The sequence below is a fragment of the Hyposmocoma kahamanoa genome, unplaced genomic scaffold (assembly GCF_003589595.1).
Source record: "Hyposmocoma kahamanoa isolate Upper Pololo Valley unplaced genomic scaffold, ASM358959v1 138, whole genome shotgun sequence".
Lineage (NCBI taxonomy): Eukaryota > Metazoa > Arthropoda > Insecta > Lepidoptera > Cosmopterigidae > Hyposmocoma > Hyposmocoma kahamanoa.
This window is the reverse complement of record NW_020653492.1, coordinates 6,674,380-6,695,396: the sequence shown is the minus strand read 5'-3', so window position 1 is coordinate 6,695,396 and position 21,017 is coordinate 6,674,380. Positions and strand designations below refer to the sequence as shown.

Below are 21,017 nucleotides of genomic sequence, written 5' to 3'. Positions count from 1 at the left end.
CTATCAGGTATCAAAATTTAATTTGGATATCTTTTAAAAATTTGTAACGTCACTTCAAAATCCAGTAGAGTCGGTACGTATTAATTAAGAAAAAAATTGCATAATGGGACCTGTTCCCCAAAATAGTTACCAAAACAAACATTTACATCAATCAATAGAAAGTTCTACAGGTGAATCGGTAAGGTCGCACGCGCAGCTCCTTATGCCCGAGAGACATCTCACATTCTCAGTAGAGCCCTGGTCTTCAAGCAGAGCGTACGCGTCGCTGTTGCTCTTAAAACCATTTTTCCGGAGTGTTTACAAAATTGACGGTTTCTTTCAAAGGAAATCTGAAGTCAAATTTTTGTGTTGTGACTTATTGTTTTTGGTTATGCTGTTTGAGACATTGAAATTTTGGATTTTGTTTTGGTTTTTGAGATGGTAAGTTGGAGTTTTAATTTATTGGTTTAATCTGCCGGTTGCCGATAAAATTAATCTCGATTGATCGAGATTAATATCCATTAAGTTATAATATGACAAATAATAATATACCCCTAATTGTTGGTAAAAATTACTTAATCGCAAACTAATGTAATTATAACTATTTCTGTATTTGCATGCCTTAAAATTATAAACAACCACTTATATTGGATTCAAAATAAGTTCCCGCGCTTCCGGGGTCCGCAATTTTCGGACAAAGCTTTATTATGGCAGCTTCATTCTTGTATGAAACTGAGGCATAACAGGCTTAGTTGGATTATTATTAAATTCTTAGAGGATGTTCGTGCCCAGCAGTTGGATGTAAAGTGAGTTAATGATTATAGAATATACACCCTCTCTAATACGATGTAATTAGATCCAGACGTGACGTTAAGTACCAGTAGAGCTCCATGTGACCCATGACACCTTACTTATTTCTGCCGCCAAGCAGCAATGAAAGCATTATTGCGTGCCAGTTTGGAAGGGCAAGATCTTTGCGTTTTAAAGCTTTGAGTTGCACTGCAACTGCTATGGACAGGCGTGTCGCTTACCACCAGGCCTACGACTTGTTCGTCTCTCACTTGATATCATAAAAAAGGAAAAAGTTCACATATGCGTTTTCCCTCCACGTCAGTATAGGGGTGAACTCTTTGCTGTTTCTTATTTTCCGAACGAAAACTGTTTCGTTGAGGTTTTTTAAGTTATTTAAAACATATATCCCGTAGCAGACATGGCCTGTCTTAAATTGAAAAAAGTTTCTACCAATATTAATTAGAATGGAAGTCATCAGACAATCTTGCCTCTTCGGCTGGACGCCGTTTATGGTGACGATGGTTGTGGGTGTAGTAGCGTGTGATTTGTTTTATTATTTCCATCTGAAAATCGGGTGGGGAAATTAATTGCATGCAACCGCAGTTGTTTTGCACTAATCAACCTTATTGGCTACCTTTTAGGTAACTTACTTCCATTTTTAATAATATGGATTTGTACTCGTATAAATTATTCAATCACGATGTTTGACTGTCTCCGTGGCCGAACGGTTGCCATGCTTAAATGCCACGTAGAGGTCCCAGGTTCGATTCCCGGGCCGGGAGAAATATTTGTATTGCCTACAGTTACTTCTCTCGTGAGTTCGGGTGTAATTTGTGGTTGTCTATGTGTGTGTCCATGGCACCCGCGACACGGTTTCCCTAGTGCGGCTATGTTGAATGAGTGCGTTATTTATTTATTTATGTTTATTTGCCTTCTTTGCCTTCACCGTTAAAGATGTGACATTTGATAACTTGAATTATAGATCATTCAAAAAGATTAAGTGATGGAGGCTTCCTACTAGGAACTGAACCTAGGCCTCGTTCTCATATTCAGGCCGTCGCTACAATGTGATTCACGCATCTCAATTTCGCACATTTAAATTATACAGTTACATATCACATAAACGTACATTTTCTCATGCTAAATTTAGTATTTTTCTTAACAATCAAAATCACTTCAAGGCATGTAACCCGACTGCTTAGCCACCAAAAATACGTGATACATCTCGTTGAATTACGAGTTACTGGCTTTTGTTATTATACCAAGTAACAAGTGATGGTAAGCGACACGCCTGTCCGTAACAGTTGCAGTGCCACTCAAAGCTTTAAAATACCAGATCTCAGGGGCACAGCCATGCGCCTGTAATTTCATCACGTAGGGATAGAGATGTCCTCAAAGACTCTTTTTGTCTGAAAGCTATGATGAAAACGTCGCAGCGTTTACTTACCGAGTACATTTGTATAACCTAGTCGGTTGGTCGGCTGCTGCATACGCACACACTCATAAGACTCACACTCATAGCTCTGCACTAGGGAAACCTTATGTCTCGGGTGCCATGGACACACTAATAGACAACCACAAATTACACCCAAACTCAGGAGAGAAGTAAATTTAGGCCATACAAATATTTCTCTCTAGCCCGGGAATCGAACCCGGGACCTCTGCGTGGCAGTTCAGCGTGGTAATCGTTTGGTCACGGAGACAGTTAACTGCTATTGTTTAGAATTAGAGCTACGGTTGTTTGCTCTTTCATGTGATTTGGATGGCTACAGTAGCCAATCTTATTGATTCGCAAATAGTGACGACACGTAGGAACAACGTCGACAAAGTAGGACCAGATGGCTGTATGTCTTGAGAGCATCACGTTTCGCGTCCAGATCTGACAGTCCCTGCTCCTCAAATTTTGTCACCGGAGTTATGACAAAGTGTCTCTACCCAGAACGACTCGACTGCATCCCGGCAGCTCGATTCAGATATGCGCGAGATGTGTCCACACCAGCAAAGCTGACGCCGCATTAGATATCCTTCAATGCCGAAGACATTAGCCCGCCGCAGCGTATCGGTGTTTCTTACCCGATCCGACCAAATGATGTTAACAATGCCTTGTAGGCACTTTATGTGAAATCTACCTAACGTGCCTATTTGACGGCTGTATAGGACTCATGGTTCGGAAGAATAGAGAAGGTCAGGAAGTACAATAGCTGAGTAGACGGAAATCTTTGTGGACAACCTGAGATCGTGTGAACGTAGCGTCTTGGATCGAAGTTAAAGTCGAAGGTACTTACCAAGTAATCAAGCCGTGAAGTTACTAACGAAATGTGACTATTGCATATTTTATTAATTGTGTTTGAACGAACAGGAATACTTTCTTAACCGATTGTATTTCACTTTAGATTGTATTTCGGGAAAAATGTCAACTTTTTGTTTTATAATGGCAAACTAATTCTGTTTCTCATAAGGCTGTTGTTAAACATTGAAAAGTATGGGAGATGGAAAATTAATTAGACCTCGAGTAAGCCTCGCAACTTAATAAAGTACATTGAACGATTCAAATGAGGAAACAAATAATAACCTTACACTAAAAGGTATATTCTCTTGTACTAAAATTATGTAAATATAATGCTTGTATACATAATAATTGCTAAATATAAAATTATCGGATAAAAACAAGCGGGCGACCGAAAGTGAAATGCTCAAGTTGATATCTGATATTTAACGTCATTATATTAATGTTGCGGTCCACCGCTGGATTAAACGGGCGTAAAAAAGTAAAAGTGAACTAACTACAGCAGCTGAAATAAAGAACCAATCTTCCTTTACATCGCATTAACCTTATCAACTTCTTGACTTTACTGTAAAATTCACAAAGAGAGTGTTGTTTCGGCTACAGTGTTTTGTTTAGGCTAGAATCTTCGACAAACTTTTCGAACATACGTATATTTCTGACTGGTTTTCCAACGATCGTTTCTTCACTGTAAAATGAATATTTAAATCTGCCAGTTATCCTACTCGTAGAACACTTGTCTTAATCGACTGACTGCAACATTAATCTTTAAATTAATATAAAAAAATCCCAGTAATTAATTATATACCACGTTTTCATCAAACGATCTATTAACAGAATTAAAATTAACAAAATGGCGATTAAAAACAGTTAGTTTAATTTGAATTATTCATCTTTACGCAACATACCTGCCAGAATAAAATAACTGCGTTCCTAAGAAAGAATGTGAAAAAAACCATATAAATTATCAACGATGCAATTCTTGTAGTGAATAGAGTTGGGAAAGAGTAGAGATATTGTTGGATCCGAAAATTTTATGTAGGATGTTGTGGCTAAATGTTGGTAATTCATATGTATAATTTCAAATAAGACAAATGTCGAGACAAAATATTGAATACGTTAACCCTTTTCCCGTTTGAATATAAAATCGTTAATGATAATTTGAGACGACCTCGGACTGTTTCTATACCCTTATTCTATTACTTGGCTTGGCTTATATGTTTTTTAGTTTTTTCTTCGTTTTGTCTTAATTTTTGTTCACAATCCATCCGTTTTATACCTTATTTTTTCTTACACTTTACAGACTCAAAGTCTTCGGATATTTAAGTACATCTCTAAATCTTGGAACAATATACTTCTGAATGGGCAATCTTTTCCGGCAGCATTACTTAATGCCAGTAATCGAGCACCGACATGCGCAAAGGCAACAATCGCAATGAAGATGCCAGAATGACACATTTCCTAATAACAAACATTGTGTTATGTGCTTTATGAAATTTTATTACAATTCAATTCAATTTATTGCACCATGTAAAGTTTATGAATTCTTATTATACCTAACCTGCTTTAGGGGCACAGTAAAGACCCCTCTTTTGTGCAATTTTATTTATTTATGCAAAATCAAGATTTACAATCAAACAATCTTTAAAAATATTATACATGCTAACTGGTCACCAAGAAGAGCTGGTGACATGAATTCTAATTGCTCTTACCAATTGTTAATCTCTATTATTATTATTTTTAATTATTTTCTATCTTTTTAAGTGTAATTTACTAAAATATAGTCCTAAGTTTTCAACTCTTACTAACAAAGTGAATCGAAGATCTTAAATAAATTATTATTATTATTTTTTGCTTTATTCTTCTCAGCTTGTTAGCTGGCTTGAAACGCATTTACGGGCCGAAGTCAAGTAAATGCAGTATGGCGTGTATCTACGAGTACGTGGTGGGTGTGCAATAAGATCCTACTTCGTCCTCTTCCATCTGCATGAACTTTCTGACGATGCGGCATGTATTTAAAATTACAGCTTATTATTATTATTGTATTTATTTATTTTAATTATTGTCATCGTAAAAAATGCGTTCTGGTTGTAGTAGCATTTTTGTACAAGAAGCACTTGAAGTCATTCATAGAATAACAGAGATTTATCAAGACTGGAAGTATATTAGTCGGTCGGATTTAGTCGGTTTTTTTTTATAATACCAGTGACGGGACGAACAAGTAAGCGACATGCCTATATCCATAATAGTTGCAGTGCCACTCGGAGCTTTATATCGCAAAGATCTAAGGGGCATTGCTACTGCCCCCGTCATCCTGACACATAAATTGACCAGTGCCATCTGCCTGTAATGTCACTAGCGCCCTTACGTTTCAGATTAAGCTCTGCTGCATACGCAGTCCGCAGAATTCGTGAGCTTACCGATGTTGCTACTGCTAGACTAGTTTACTTTAGTTACTTCCATAGTATAATATCCTACGGGAGTCTCATGTGGGGTAAAGCGGCAGATATATAAACCACATTCGTGTTGCAAAAACGAGCGATTCGTTCTGTGTACCGTTTACGTTCTCGGATTTCTCTCAGAGAAAAGTTTAAGGAGACTGGTCTAATGACTGTGACATCACAGTACATTTACTGAAATATTTTGTATGCCAGTAAAAATACACATAATTTCGTTAAGAAAAAAGATATCCATAATATTAACATTAGAACTAAGTCCAAAGTCATGGTACCACGTTCTTGTTTAACAAAGGTAAACGATTCTTTTATGGGGAACTGTATACGTTTTTACAATAAGATTCCGGCGCTTATATTAAGATTACCATTTTCTAAGTTTAAAACATACATTAAAAGTAGATATTTTAATTGAAAAGCCATATTACAAAATTGTAGAGGACGTGTTAGATAAACAAGTGTGGAAAGACAACACGATGCTAGATTCCACGCAAATATGATATAATTTTTTTTTATTTGAAAAGAGCAATCCCTAGATTTTTTTTGCCTGTTCTACTCAGGGAGGTCAGCGTAGTGAACGAGGAATAGCTCAAAAACGACGTTTTGAAATGTAAAAAATGTTCCCTATAGAATAAGTGGTCACTTGACTGTGACTTTGACTCAAAACTGAAACGCAGCAATAATCACAGCTCTGCTTGACGGCAGAAATAGGTAACGTGGAGTGCTGTCCCAGATGAACTCTTTCACAAGGAGCTCTACTGCCACGAAATTTATGATACTGGCTGTATATTTTTATTACTAAGACAAAGAATTTTTACTATGCAAGGTAAAAGAGAAGTGAACGTGCCTGAAAATGTAGAAGCACAAATTTTTGCTGTATCATATTGCATCAAACGTATCGTACAATCTTTGGCAATAATACAAAATAATCTTTTAATTGACTTAATATTGCAACATTATCCTATGCATGTGTATTCTTTTCATGTACTTGTAGCAAGATATAATTATTGTCTTTTCAATTACTGATGCAAAATAATTATGGAATTTTGTAAGATTTCAGACAATAGTTATTTGATTGCATTATACGAGTATATATTCTACAGCCGTTACGAAAAGTTAATCGGCTAAAATTTGTTTTTTAATATTTTGGACATTTGATAGCAGTTCGCTTTTATTTATTTAACTTTACACTTAACAAAATTAAAGTAAGTATTTCAACTTAAATGATGAAGGAATGTCTTCAGTTTCAAGGATTTATGTATGTATGTACATAGGCATATGATGAATGTTCAGTACTCATACCTCTCATTAACCGTGAACCAAAAGATTGCGAGGAAACCTGTATCTCGAAGAAAGTGTGAAACCTCCAACCCGCATTATAATAACGTGGCAGACTAGAGCTTAAACCCTTTTCTTAGAAGAGAACAAAAGAAAATATTATATATCCACAAATACACGTAATTTAGAAATTAAAATACGCAGACACTTGCCGTCCCATTTAATTGGTTGATCTCTGAATTGAGAAGCAAACACTCCCGCTGCGTTCTTAGAAGAAGAAGGAGAAGATAATGACGGTTTAATGTATAATCGGTAACCACACGATACCGGCAATCTTCATAAAAACGCATTTTTTTATACAATATAAAGACGTTAGCGCAAGAAATGCACTGTTCCGCTATGTGATCGTGCATAGTTTTATACTTAAATAATGCCGGCGTGGCATCGGCCTATAAACGCGTTCCCATACATTACCGCCCTAGGGCGCTGACTCTTTATACAAATGCAGGAAGACACAATCTTCATATTATTAGATTTAAATAATATCTTAGTATTTACCCTTGGAAATACACTTAGACTAATGTCAATCAATCCACTGAGCACAGTGGGGTATTAAGACCGTTATACTCTGTGCGAATCAAATGTGGTTTAAGAAATTTCACTTCTTTGAAGAGTTGTGACCTTTCTTAACGGTCTGCTGCTGTCTTATGGACTGACGGACATGCACTGACATACGATAGGTTCGTGTTCGTGTGTAGCTGATTATGTCACTTGTTGTAAACGACATGACCAGCCTGGCCTGATAAAAAAAAATCTCGAGTTGGACCATCTGTCTTTCTTTTTCAAGAGTTTGTACTGTTGTTAACAACGTGTTAGTGGACTCCGAAATCTTATCGATTTTTCTCGGTATAATAATCGACTTATTTGCCACTATTATCAATAAATCCCCCATTACACATTTTGATCAAAGCCACAGACTTGCAACAAAACCACAACATCTGAGTAACGGCACTCCGTTACAGCGATACGGTTCATCTGATCTTAATTACCGCTGATTGCGCTCGCGCAACCGCTGCACCGCGAGCTAACTATAGATGTAGTGATATGATCTTGCACATTGTGTGCAAGTTCTGTCTGGACAAATGTATTTCAACATTGGATTGGAACAATATTTTTTATGATTATGAACCGATGGGACGAACAAATCATGCGCCTGGTGATAAGCGACACGCTTTAAACTTTAAATTGCAAAGACCTGAGTGGCACTGCCACTGCGTCCGTCACCCTAAGCCATGACGCTGACAAGTCCTAAATGCCTGCAGTTTCAACCCACACACCCACACAAACCGGAACGCATTAATCCTTACATTACTGCTTGGCGGCAGAAATAGACATAGGCAGTACCTCTCTGGGCTAACTTTTTCAGAAGCAGCTCTACTGCTACTGTAGTTATGTGTTTCAAATTCGTACTTTAAAGCCATAGACGTGCTGTCAATGACCGTTCTCCCCTCATCGCTGATGTATGTGCATAGCACACGACTGACTCGTTGCATATGAACCGTATAAAGCGTAATAATAGTACTGTTATTGCCTTTATTATCGATAATATTGCTCTCAACAATCCTCAATATAACTCGAATTAGTTACTATACTATAATATCGAAAAAGATCATTGTCCTCTTTCCAGAATCGATACAGAAAAAATAATAAATTGTTAGAAGAAACGATGCAATATAATGCGTCTGAAGAGACCTTTATGCGAATACGTTGAGTGCGTAACGGTAAAAAAAAAATTGAAATAGAGAATATGTTGTCTAAGGTTACAATTTAATTTGCTTTCATTTAATCCTGTCAAAGACAGGTTGTAATAACAGTTGTAATTAATGTATTGAATCATATTTATTGTAATTGATTCAATAAAGCGTTCAAAGTTCAAGTTCAAGTTCAAAATCAATTTCTGGTACAGATGAAGGAACCGTGTAATATGTAAGATTTTTTAATGGGATTATATTGATACTCATAGAGGCCAGGAAAATGTTTAGTTCATATTTTGTATACACAGCTAAAGAAAACTGAAAGGAAATTCCGATTAAAGGCTTTTGATAAACAATAGCCTAACAACCTCTACTTATCAGAAATATCAAAGTATTTTACGTAGTAGTAATTTTTCTTACGTCTTCTGTTTAACCGTTGGAGGACAACCTATATAAAATGTGTTGGTGAGTTTTTGATAACATCTTTTTTGTTGCAGATCCGTCACAAAAACAACTAATGCCACGACACTTTAGAACAAGCAAAGTTTAGTGATAAAATGTGTAGTCAGTGCCTCAGTCAGACACCACAGACATGAGTCCGTACACTATGAAGACAGTTGTGCTCGTGTTGGTAGCCCTGCTGGCGAGGACGACCACATGTGAGTAACCCCATGACGTCATGAATTAATGTAGCAAAAACGTTAAATTACATTTTGGGTCATAATAATCTAGCATTATACAACAGAGGGCAAAATTTAGTTTCTAGATAAAATATCTATTTTTCGCTTTTCTGAAATTTAGTATTGTAGTTAAGTGATAACAGATTGATTTTGAACATTCAAAATTATTTATTATCAGTTTTGTGAACATTTTCATAACCCAAAATATTATAACTAGAACTTTTTGCTATATTCAGAATATCTTGGGTAAATCTAGAATCTTAAGTTTAACATTTTATATGAGACTTTTTTTCAAAGGAGAAGTTGCAGCGAAATCATAAAGTATACAAAAACAACGATGATGTTGAAAATAGCGATGAATATTGTATTAAGTAACAGAGGCAACATGAATGTCGACGAGGCTCTCCTCGGTTAAAAGCGCTACGTTCTGATCTTTTATCACAATTAACTGAGAACTTTCTGTCAAAACATTTACATTGCAAAACTAAAGTCCCTTAAAACATTCCATCGCATCAAAGCCTAAAAACCGACATTATCCATCTGCTGTATCTCCACAATTCCATAAAAAACGAGATCTACCCGATCACGTCCATGCCATAACCATAACTTTACCGTTATTACATGAGCTCACGTAAGAACTACTTACAAATTACTCTAAAAGCTATGTTTAAGTGATTTTATTCACTAATTATGGTCAAGAGTTCATAAGACTCGACTTTCCCAACTTTCACTGTGGTGGAACAATTCATTTAGAGAAACGATTCATCGGCAGATAAATCGCGGGATCCTTTGTTTATAATATTTGACGTCGATGTAAATTGAATCGTGCTTAGATATAGAAGGAATAAGGATATGACTGGGATTAGACACATTTTATGGATTGTATGACCTTTAGTAGATAGAAGCATCATTTTACATAAGAGTAGTACAGCTTCGTGTCTTAGAAAGTTGTTCACTAATTCTTGTCTCCGAGTTTTCGATTCTAGTGTATCATGTTTTGTACGTAACATCGTTAATTAACAACGTACTCCGTACTTCATCATCATCGACACTCCGACCAGAGTATATAGGCCTGCTGTAGTTTGTGCCATCCACCACGATCTTCCGCTAGTCTCACCTATCAACGGGCTTTGATGATGTCGCCTGTCCACCTCGCTTCAGAATTGTCACGTTTCTGTAGCCATATTTTTTCCTTTTTTAGCCTTGACTTACTCGACATTATTGTAACTCTTGTATACATTATCAGATCTTAAACCGTACTAATATCGGTTGCAGTGGACGAGAGAAAGATATTGTGGTATCTTACCGCGAACCGTTATTTGAGTAAATAAATCACCCTCGTTGCGTCCGATTGCAATCTGTACGACTGTTACATGGCGGGTTATGCAGTTATGTTAAATGTTCACCTGTGACTTTGTTATGAATGGAATGTACACTTCATTCCTCGCGTTCCATTGAACGCAATGAATTTCTAATCAGATCTTATATTCGGATTTCTTTTAATATTTTGCGTTTATAGGAACACTTTACACGTTCAAAACATATGTATCGTTCATTTTGAATCAGATTAGACAGAAAGTCAGAAGTCACACAAAAGAAGGAATATTAAACATTTTGAATTAATTTTTGGGAACCCGTTGAGATACTCTAAAGAGCAGAAATTAAGAACAAAGATGTTATACAAATAGAATACTTGCAGTTTCAGAAGCTAATTCCTAGTCACACTATTGTAAGGATACGCGTCAGGCGGCCAGTGTTCTTATATCACTTTGTGTGTAATCAAATTATCTGTTTTTGAACAAAGTTAAAAAGTTTTGCTACAGTAAGACAAAATTGGAGTCTGATCGTAAATCCTGCTTAAACACGTAAAACAATAGTACACTTAGGAATTGAAACTATTTTTCATAGTGACCATGGGACCTGTAAAGGGCCCGAAACGTCGGTTTGTTTGAAAAAACAAATATACGCGATGGTAATCCGGAAAAATAATTTCATTGCCTATATGTAACAATCGCGAAAACCTAATAACTCAATAGTACACTGTTGAAAAGTAATTTTAAAATTACTTTTTCGCCATCGTCTTGTCAGTCGTAAAGGACACAATAGCGAGTTGAACCTTCTTTGACTTGCAAGTATCATCATCACTTTTGAGACACTTTCTTTCACTGTTAGTGACAAATAGTGTTATTGAACATTCACAACAGTACATATCTTAGAAATTAAAGACATGTCTACGTTGTGATTCGAACCGTGGCTCCCTCTATAGAGAAGCAACCATTCTCCCACTGGACTACCATCGAAGACTTTAATAATGAGGTCAAATCGTATAGATCTGCATTTGCTTGTTTTTTATAGTCCTAACTGGTTCTTTCATTTAACCTTATCGGCCAGTTAATCGAGCTATATAGAAATTGTATCCCACTTTGCATGCCCACTGCCAACCAAGATGAAAAGAAAGTGAGTAGGCGCCTAAACATATTAAAAATGCGATTATAATAAAAAAAATTTCACACGAACTCACAAAAGTAAAGTCATTGTCATTAAGACAAGGCGGACCACTTATAAGCCAACGCTTAAATTGCAACCGCTGTACGACGCCGTGTGAGACGAAACCTAGTCGGAGACATAATGTAGCAAAAGCTATCCAGGTTCACCAGGTCGTTGGAACTGAAGAACATTTCAACAAAAGTTTATACATTCAATCATTTTAACTTAGCGATCTAGATTTTGGTATCGCTAATTTCATTAAATAAATCAAGAAGAAATCTTATTTTTATTTTAAAAATAGGCACACGTTTTGCCCCAAGCTAAACAAGTAAACAAGGCGAATGCGCCGTATATCAGCGGCATAAGGACTTTTGAATCTCAGAGAAGATGAAAAATTGTTAAATCAACTGACTAATTTCGTAGAATCGTTTGACGACTTCCTTGAAAAGTTCCCATTTTGAAAATAAATTATCACCACCGAGATGACACCACCGGTGTTCAAGCCTAGACCACGGAGGTCGTCTAAACAGAAGTGCTCTGCAACCCATTACGAGTATGGCAAACTAAGGTCTTAACTCTCGTTATACATTATGGTCAAGGACAGATCCTTGAAGTAGACTTGTGCTCGTTTTATTTTATTGTAAGATATTAATTGCGTGGAGAGTGTAAGTTCAAGATTTCTATTTACCCCAGTGCGAGATAGACATCAAGATACTTTTTATATATCAAGTGAAGGGACGTTGCTCGTCCCATCTCATGTGCCTGTAATGTCGCCAGCACCCTTGCCGTTCAAAACCGGAGCACAGTAATGCTGACATTACTGCTTCTGCTTGGCGGCAGAAATAGGTAAGGTTGCTGTTCGATACGTACGAGTATGCCTGCATGTTCACACTATTACATGTAGATATCAACTCACAGGCTTTCGCGCTTGCTAAACATTGGAAAATGAAACTATATGTAAAATGAAACTGTGCTCGACACACATTTGACCTGGACAGAACAAGTTGAATCAGCTTGTGAAAAAATCAGCAAATTTGTGTACGCAATTTACCGGTTAGAAAACATCTGAGACCAGACTTAGTTCGACTCTGCGGCATGGAAATTTGTAGTCGGGGTAACTCTGTTCACATAAGTCGAGCTTTTATCTTGCAGAAGAAGTGCGGTAAAGGCGATGTGTGGTGCTGGTATGCGCGATAGCTGAAAACCCTTATTTAAAAAACTAAGAATATTTTCCTTTCCTTCCTTATTCGAGATATGTTTTTTGTTATTTTTGTCAAAAAAACATAGTTATTTATTTACTTCAAAAAATGTTCCTTTTTAACCCGATATCCCTATCGTTTGGCTCAACATTACACACTACTACATGTTATCAAAGGAATTGCTATAACATGTGCATAAAATTATATAATGTATTAATTACCTGACGATATAAAAATGTTACCTACGTATAGATTTAAGAAAATACTATTTGAATTGCTTGATGAGTTTTTGACATTTAAATTTCGAAGCCTGCGCCCCTCTACATCTTTATTGCTTTGACATGCGTTCTTCTTTTTTTTTATTAAATCATAATTTTTCTTTAATTATATTATTTAATGAACAAAATTTAATTTTATAATGTACTACGATATGATTTTAATTATATAAGTAATATGACATTGTGTAATAAAATGCGAACAATGTATAATATTTGCTATTAACATTTGTATGCCTATTACGCTGAACCATAAGTGTAATCTGAAACCTGTAAACTGCATTTACCGTGTGCATACAGAAATAAATATATCTCTATCTCCATATATTTTGCCGGGATCTAAATAGCATTTGTTTTTTCAAATGTACCAACGATTCGGACTCTTCACAGGTCCCGTGGCCGTGGCTGAGACTAACACATAATAATCGTTATTGCTTGCTGGAAATAATTAAATATCTTAGAAGCGCATTATGTAAATCAGGTATTAAAACCCGACAAGTTTCTTTACTCAAAAATGCCTTTGTGTGTCAATATTTCCAAACAAACATATCTTGTAACTGTCACAGACCAATTTGAATTGGTTAAGTTGAAACGCCATACAATTCTTGCGTTGAGAAACAGTAGGGCATGAGACATATAGGCTCACTAGCACCTATTATGGTTCTCATTAATGATAATTACCTATTTCAAACCTTAATGTCGTCAAACTATTTAAAGGGCTTTAAATGATGAGATTTGCGACAAGCAGTACTATATACTATATTATACAATATTGACGACAAGAACGAAAATGCGTCTTTCGTTACTATTCAGATGTATCTTAAACAACTAGTTATAAAAACGAATAAATAAATATTAGTTAAATCACTCGTGTTATGGAAATCGGAAACAACGACGGTACCACTGCGTTTCCAGCCCCTGCACCAAGTAAAAAGAGACACTGGAGGTCACTGTTTATTACACATTTCATTACTGTACAGTGTACATGTAATGTGTACTGTGTGAAGTATGACTTCTTTTAAAGATCGAAGAAACATAATCATTGTAAAAAGATCGAACACGAAGAAAAAATTCCTTCATCCGGCGGCCATCGAATCGATGTCTTCCAGCTAACCGTGCCAGACGCTATGCTAACTAAGCCACATAACGAACTAGCGGACCTCACGAATTTTTCTATGTTTTTGTTGCAGATCTTTGTTCTCGATTTTACCTAATCATTTTTTCGCGTTCATTTCTATGGGGCATCGTTGTTTTTTTAAGGCGCCGAGTGTCGGGACAGGCGTGTCGCTTAACACCAGGCGCACGATTTGTTCGTTCCGCTGCGTAGTAACCACAGACCAAATTGTAACTATTAAGTAATCTGTGCCACCTCGTAGTATACCAAATAAAAAATCTAGAAAGTTGATTATGAATAAATCCATTATTGCTACCTATAACAAACAGATTTCTGAACTTTTAAAAAACGACAAAAAACGATAGACAAGAAACGAAAAAAAAAAACAAACTCACACACAACATGTTACAGTAGACTTCATAATTTTTTTCGTTTTTTGTTTTTCTAAAATATTTTTCGCTAACTGAAATCTATAAAAATCAATACTTTCGCTGGCATTATTGCACATTATTGTTTTGCAATATTCTCAGTCTGTTAAGGAAATAATATTTTTTCGTTTATGTACAATATAATTATAATTATGCTTTTAATCTCGCTAACATTGAAGGAATACGACGTGACCTACATGAACGGTTCACGACCCTGGGAAAAAGTGTGAAGTCCCCAATTTTTATTGATTCTGAGTGGCAGGCTATACCCTCTCCTCAGAGCAGACACGTGCACAGCAGTGGGACATGCAATCAGTTGATGATGATGAATATAATATTATTAGATAAATAACCAATGATAATAAGTTTCATATTAATCGCAAACTTGTGCTAAGTTTTTAAATAACATTGATTATAATGTATGGTAATGACTGTAAATACAGGGATGTAAGCATGTAGTTAAGCGAACTAATTTTGAGTCAGTATATATTTATGGAACTGATGTAGAAAATTAACAATGTATGAATGTAGAAATTAATGAAGTAGAAAAGTAATGTTCGTTCTTTGTGAGACATATTAATGAAAGCCAGATTCATTCATTTACCTGCCCCACACATTTATCGAGAGATAACCTAAACCCTTATAATAGAATACAATAGGATATTTACTTACCTCAAACATGATTATAAAATATATCAAAATTATGCAAACGACATCTATAAACATGTTTCACATTTGAAATATTGGCATCCAAAAAAAGAAAGAAAAAAATACACGACATTAATTCTACAATTTATTTACTTGTTTGTAGTTAGGAAGCTTATTGTCCTTAAATTTATTGACACTGTCCAAAGATTATTCAAATAAGAATTCATAAAATGTAAAGAGAAGAATTGATTCTTCAGAGGGAATATTCGGACTCATACTCGGGCCGCTCTGTCCTCAGTCACCACAGAACACCAACGTCCGCACCTGACAAATTCTGTGTTGACAAATTTGTGGACCTCAATTGTACTTTACATTTCGTCGATACAGTAACATCATTTCCGTACAGAGTGTCATGTCAAATGACCTAGATCACCGCTGCGGTAGTCAAAGAATTGAACGATGTTGAAGAGAATAAACAAAAAACCATAACGAGTAGCTATAAGATAAAAGCAAACGCGTTGTAATAAAAATGACAAGCGTAAGATCGGTATCTTCTCGCTCCACATCTGTTTCTGGCCGAATCGTGTCGCTTAACTGCCGAACAGGGAAATGTTTCTATATGTAACTGGTGGCTGCACTTAGATTATATAAAAAAATAATGACACTATATTACTTTCTAACCCTGAAATTGCGGCGACGCGCGACGGTATTGACTTTAAGAGTCTATGCTACTTCAGCTCGTATGCAAACGTTTCCTGTACTAATACAGTTCATTTTGCGAAGGTCGAGTGACGGACACTGGTTTTATTTCAGAATTTATTAAAAAATGAAAATTAAATTAAAAATTTATTTATTTCTCAATTTGGTTCAACAATGGTAGATCAGGTCCTCCCTTTAAGCAAATGTATGCTTGTGTTGGGAAAGCCTTGTAACTAAGCTTAAAACTGAGAATGTACAACAAAGTTACATCAGTGGGTTAGTATTAAGATATAATGATATTTAAAATTAATAATGGAAAAATAAAAATTAAAAAAAAGTAATAAAAATTAAAAAAAAAATTAAAAATTGTTTGTTTTCAGTATGTAATGTGTATAAACGTGTGTGTGTGTGTGTGTGTGTGTGTGTGTGTGTGTGTGTGTGTGTGTGTGTGTGTGTGTGTGAGTGAGTTAGTGTGTGTGTGAGTGTGTGTGTGTTTGTGTGTGAGAGAGAGTGTGTGTGTGTGTGAGAGAGAGAGAGAGAGAGAGAGATACAATGTGTTTTACATTCATAATTTATTCTTTTACAAACGAAATTAAAGTACCTATCGAATACAGCAGCGGTTTTCTAGTAAAATTTCGAGGTAAGTTTGTGTGTTTTTTCTATCGTGAAAATTTTTATGAATCCTGTTTTCACATCATGTAGTGATCAGTGTATATCATCAATTTTACTACATTTTTTTCCAAAGTGATTGATTCAACACTTTCACTGTTACGTGGAATCAACCAAAGCCATTTGAGGTAGTATAAACTCTCAATGTTAACGTTCATATTGTCAATGGTTTATCTTTGTTAACTCTGATTTGCAAGTATATAATTATAAGTGCCTTAGACATTTTTGTATATAACAGTTGCAAAGAATGAAAGTGAAATTGACAATCAATCATTCAACATAAAGCAGTTACGAAGAATGTACTTATTTCTGTTTCGTCATTATTCATCAATCATCATCATTACGATCAATCAGGGAAAACAAAACAAGTTCGACCAGACCACGACGACGTTTTGTTCCGTCAAATTCAAAACACGTACAGTTCAAGAAAGGTGTATTTTTGTCCAGATTAGGAGGAATCTACTCTGTTACATATACGGTTGGAAATGTATAGCACTTATGATACCTGTTTCTCTGTCTACAATGTCTTTCCAAATACAAGGCGGTGGCTCTGTAGATGGTTTCAGAAGCACATACCAATATTTATCTGTGTAGGAAATAAGTAAATGCAAATGCAATCTCACAAATATTGTGTTTGTGTTTCTGGAAAGAACTTAAGAACCATATTATTAAACTTTATTCGTGCAAGATTGGTAACTGAGTCAAATTTAACTACTACTTTCATATAGTCTTCCAAAAAGAAAGCCACGATTAATGTTGTCGTGAAACACGTTTTAACCGTTGGATTAGCTATTAAGTAAACATGTTACAATGTGTTGTCTAATGTGGATTTGGTTACATAAGCATTGAGTTAAAATTTCGATTACTGACATCACAATTAGGTTCAATTTTACTGTTTTGCTTGGTCGTTAATTGCTTCGCCGGTACAGAAATTTACCATTGAGCTTAAAAATCATACTTTTGAAAATCCGTGGTAACTTTCTGTAGGTATACAGTTCATCGATGTGTCAAAAAAAAATGTTCAAGCATTAATAAATTCTATGGAGTTGTAGGATCTAAAATAGTCGTTAATTCAAGCGCATTAACCATAATGACGCTAATGAGAACCAGGTTTTTCACATTAAAACCTAACAATGGACCATAACCCAAAAAATTTGCAAATTGTATGCACTTCCACTAGGAAGTAATAATAATTGCAAAGAATCGCAAAAGAAATCGGAAAGACAAAGAATGTAGACATCTCTAGTATTGTTCATAAGTTGGGAGTAAGTAAGGCGTCTCACGGCCTAGTTACTTATCTCAGTACCTTTACTCTATGCAACTGCTCTATTACATTCAATTAAAGTTTAGATTCCAATGGATGGGATGATAATGATAATGACAATGACAGATGCTCAGCCTAGTTTTGTATGCGGTAATGGCGATGACACGAGGCTTTTCTTCGGCCAATTAATTCGCTAAGCTCAGAGAAATCCATGGGAGTGGTTTGGTGTCGTACCTGTCTGAAACTGCGTTACTTTGTTATGGTTAGACTTTATTCAATTTGCATTTGTTTTTGATTGGTTCAAATTATTTTGAACTGTTTCGAAATTTTGGAATTCTTCCATTTTCTTAAAATATTTGCGCTTTGTATCTAATGGCTAATTTGCTAATTCCGACAATATAAAAACAGAATTTTGTCATCTTCAAATTTCATGATATTAATATTGACCTTGCGTGGCTCTACAGTACTAAACAAAGCTACTGATATTAAAATTATTTAACATTTGATTTATTAAAATCCAGCAAGCTGTAAAAACCTTATGCTGCACGAACTTTTTCTATAATCATCAAGAGACGGAACAAAATGTTGTGCTGGTGGTAAGCATCACGCGTACGCATAATAGTTGCAGTGGGACTGCAGAGCTTTAAATCGCACAAGATCTGAGGGGCGCTGTCCCGTCACCCTGACGAACTCTTATGCGTATTGTATAAACACATCGAATGCCTAGCGCTGCAACCTGCAAGAAGTAACCTTAAACAAACACCTACCCACTACCTCATTGATTAAACTCATACACTCCAAACATAGCACTCAAGGCCATTCGTATTCATAAGACACAAAACGCCAAGCACAGACGAAGAAACCAAAACGACAAAAGGCAAATCTATATTTTTTTTGCGACATTTCGAAATGGTTACAAAACAAAAACAAATACAATTTGACTCGGAGTGAGTTACTGCAGTCTATCTTAAATGGCGACAGCGGCCCTTCATTGCAAAACGACAAATGGAACATTGTGCAAACGAGGAGTATATTAATTGGGGTGCTTTGCAGGCTACTGTAACTCTTAACAAATAGATTTGTATCATTAAGACGTTAAAAGATCTTTTAATCTGTATTGTAAATCAAGTACCTGAATGTTATTTTCATGTAGATAATAACATTTCATTATTTCGGCAGACTACAAGGACAACTATGGTTTTTTCCATAATGTTGTCGTCTTTACAGACACTAATTCTTTTTTTATGATACTTATTAAGTGACGGGACGAATCAGTTGTGTGCCTGGTGGTGAGCGATGAAACTGTTCATAGTAGTTGCAGCATTAATTCGCAAATATCTCAGGGCACTGCCACTGTGCTTCTCACCCTGAGACGTAAGTTGACAAGTCCCATGTGCCTGTAATTTCGCCAGCACCCTTCAAAAGTAAAACGCAGTTATGCTTACAACAGTTATTGGCGGCAGAAATAGGTGGCAGTACTTTCCTGGAAGAACTCTTTCACAAGGTACTGTGCTGCTAAAAATTAAGCAATAATAATTAAATCTGATAACGGAATAATCAATTAGAAAAATGTACCTAGGTACAAAAGGAGACTTGTTTCATAAAGTAAACCACATTAACAAGTACAATTTTGTGTTGAATACAGGCCAGGTTAAAATATACGTAGTAAATAAAAAAAAACCTAAAGTATGTAGAAATTACAACAACTTTTCTAACTAGATACCTCTATCTGTTACGTATATTTAAATTCCACAATTAAAGGCACTCTTAGGCAGTATTGCCTAAGAGCTGTTCAAATTAACTTTTCATAACTGGATTCGAAATCAGTAATCTGCGTGATCGATATGATATTTAGCAAATTGTATGCCCTAGATTTGTACGCATGTTACTTAGTCTAGATTCATTATGAACTGAGTAGGTAGGTTAAGTTAGGTTAGTAGTAGGTAGATTTCATAACGTTTAGGCTATGAAACCGTATATTAAATCACGCGTAGCTAAAAAACTTCAATGTTAGTATTTTTTGGTACGTGATCTGGAGTTGTGGTATTTCTATTTTATTTATTGGAACAGGAATCTCTTATAAAAATTGGATATTAAAAAAATGGCATATCGTAAGAAGTTGAGCATCGATATCTTGCATATTTTTGTTTTGAGTAGAAAAAAATCCGTAATTAATAATAGAGAATATTGAAATCGCCTTAGATGAAAATGTTGAGAATGACGAGGAAAACACAAGCTTTCAATTTTTTACTTACGCTGTGTACTATACGTATTATTTATTTTCGAACCATGTATTTAGTTAACCAGGTACATCTAAATAACCACAATTTATTTAAAAACTCCTTGTAATAACGTTAAGTACCTACAGTAAGTCCCACACGCTGTGGTCCCGAAGGCCAGACCGCTAGTCAAGCACAGATTGATCGCAGGTCGTTGGCACGGCTGCGCACGCGCAAAAACCCGGGAAGCGCAAGCGCGTGATGCAGCATGTATGAGCTTGCAATGTTGTTATACATTACGTCGTAATGAAAAATAGGGAAAAAACGCAAAACGCTAGAGGTAGTAATCTACGATAGGCTGAATAAAGGTGCTGATATTATTAATGATGACAATACCTGTATAGAAGTGCCTTGATTAAAAGAAATGGAAGCATTAAATTTTACTAATGAAGACCACAGAATATTAGACTCGAGAAAGAGAGAGCGACATCTTTCATTTATGAATACTAAAAAAATAAATACATTTGTTAATTGTCGATTCGTGGCTCTATAAGATATTAAATACAATCTTTTGCTGCAATGTCATTACGCAGGTGGCGAATGTTATGTACCTAAAGACTAACACGTAATAAATAAAACGCACTTATTTTTTTCACTCGGTCTTCTTTTACACGAGATGTACAGCAATAATAACGCGCATGGTGGGAACATTTCCAATCGATTGTTCACAGTTCCACATTCCCGTTCGATCTGTTTTTGCTGCGATCTGCGGAAACGGAGACAAAGGGTTATTTG

The 21,017-nt window shown here is 35.7% G+C and overlaps 1 protein-coding gene across 9 annotated transcripts in view; it reads left to right on the top strand.

Annotated features, from left to right (window-relative positions):
- Positions 1 to 237: 237 nt before the first annotated feature.
- Positions 238 to 21,017, top strand: part of LOC113240427 (cadherin-89D) — a 73,604-nt gene continuing 52,824 nt past the window's right edge. For all 9 annotated transcript variants that reach the window (XM_026477719.1, XM_026477718.1, XM_026477717.1 and 6 more), the window contains exons 1-2: positions 238 to 420; positions 9,038 to 9,199. In XM_026477719.1, coding sequence (XP_026333504.1) covers positions 9,133 to 9,199 — 67 coding nt within the window. In that variant the 5' untranslated portion in view covers positions 238 to 420; positions 9,038 to 9,132. The remainder of the gene's footprint in view (positions 421 to 9,037; positions 9,200 to 21,017) is intronic.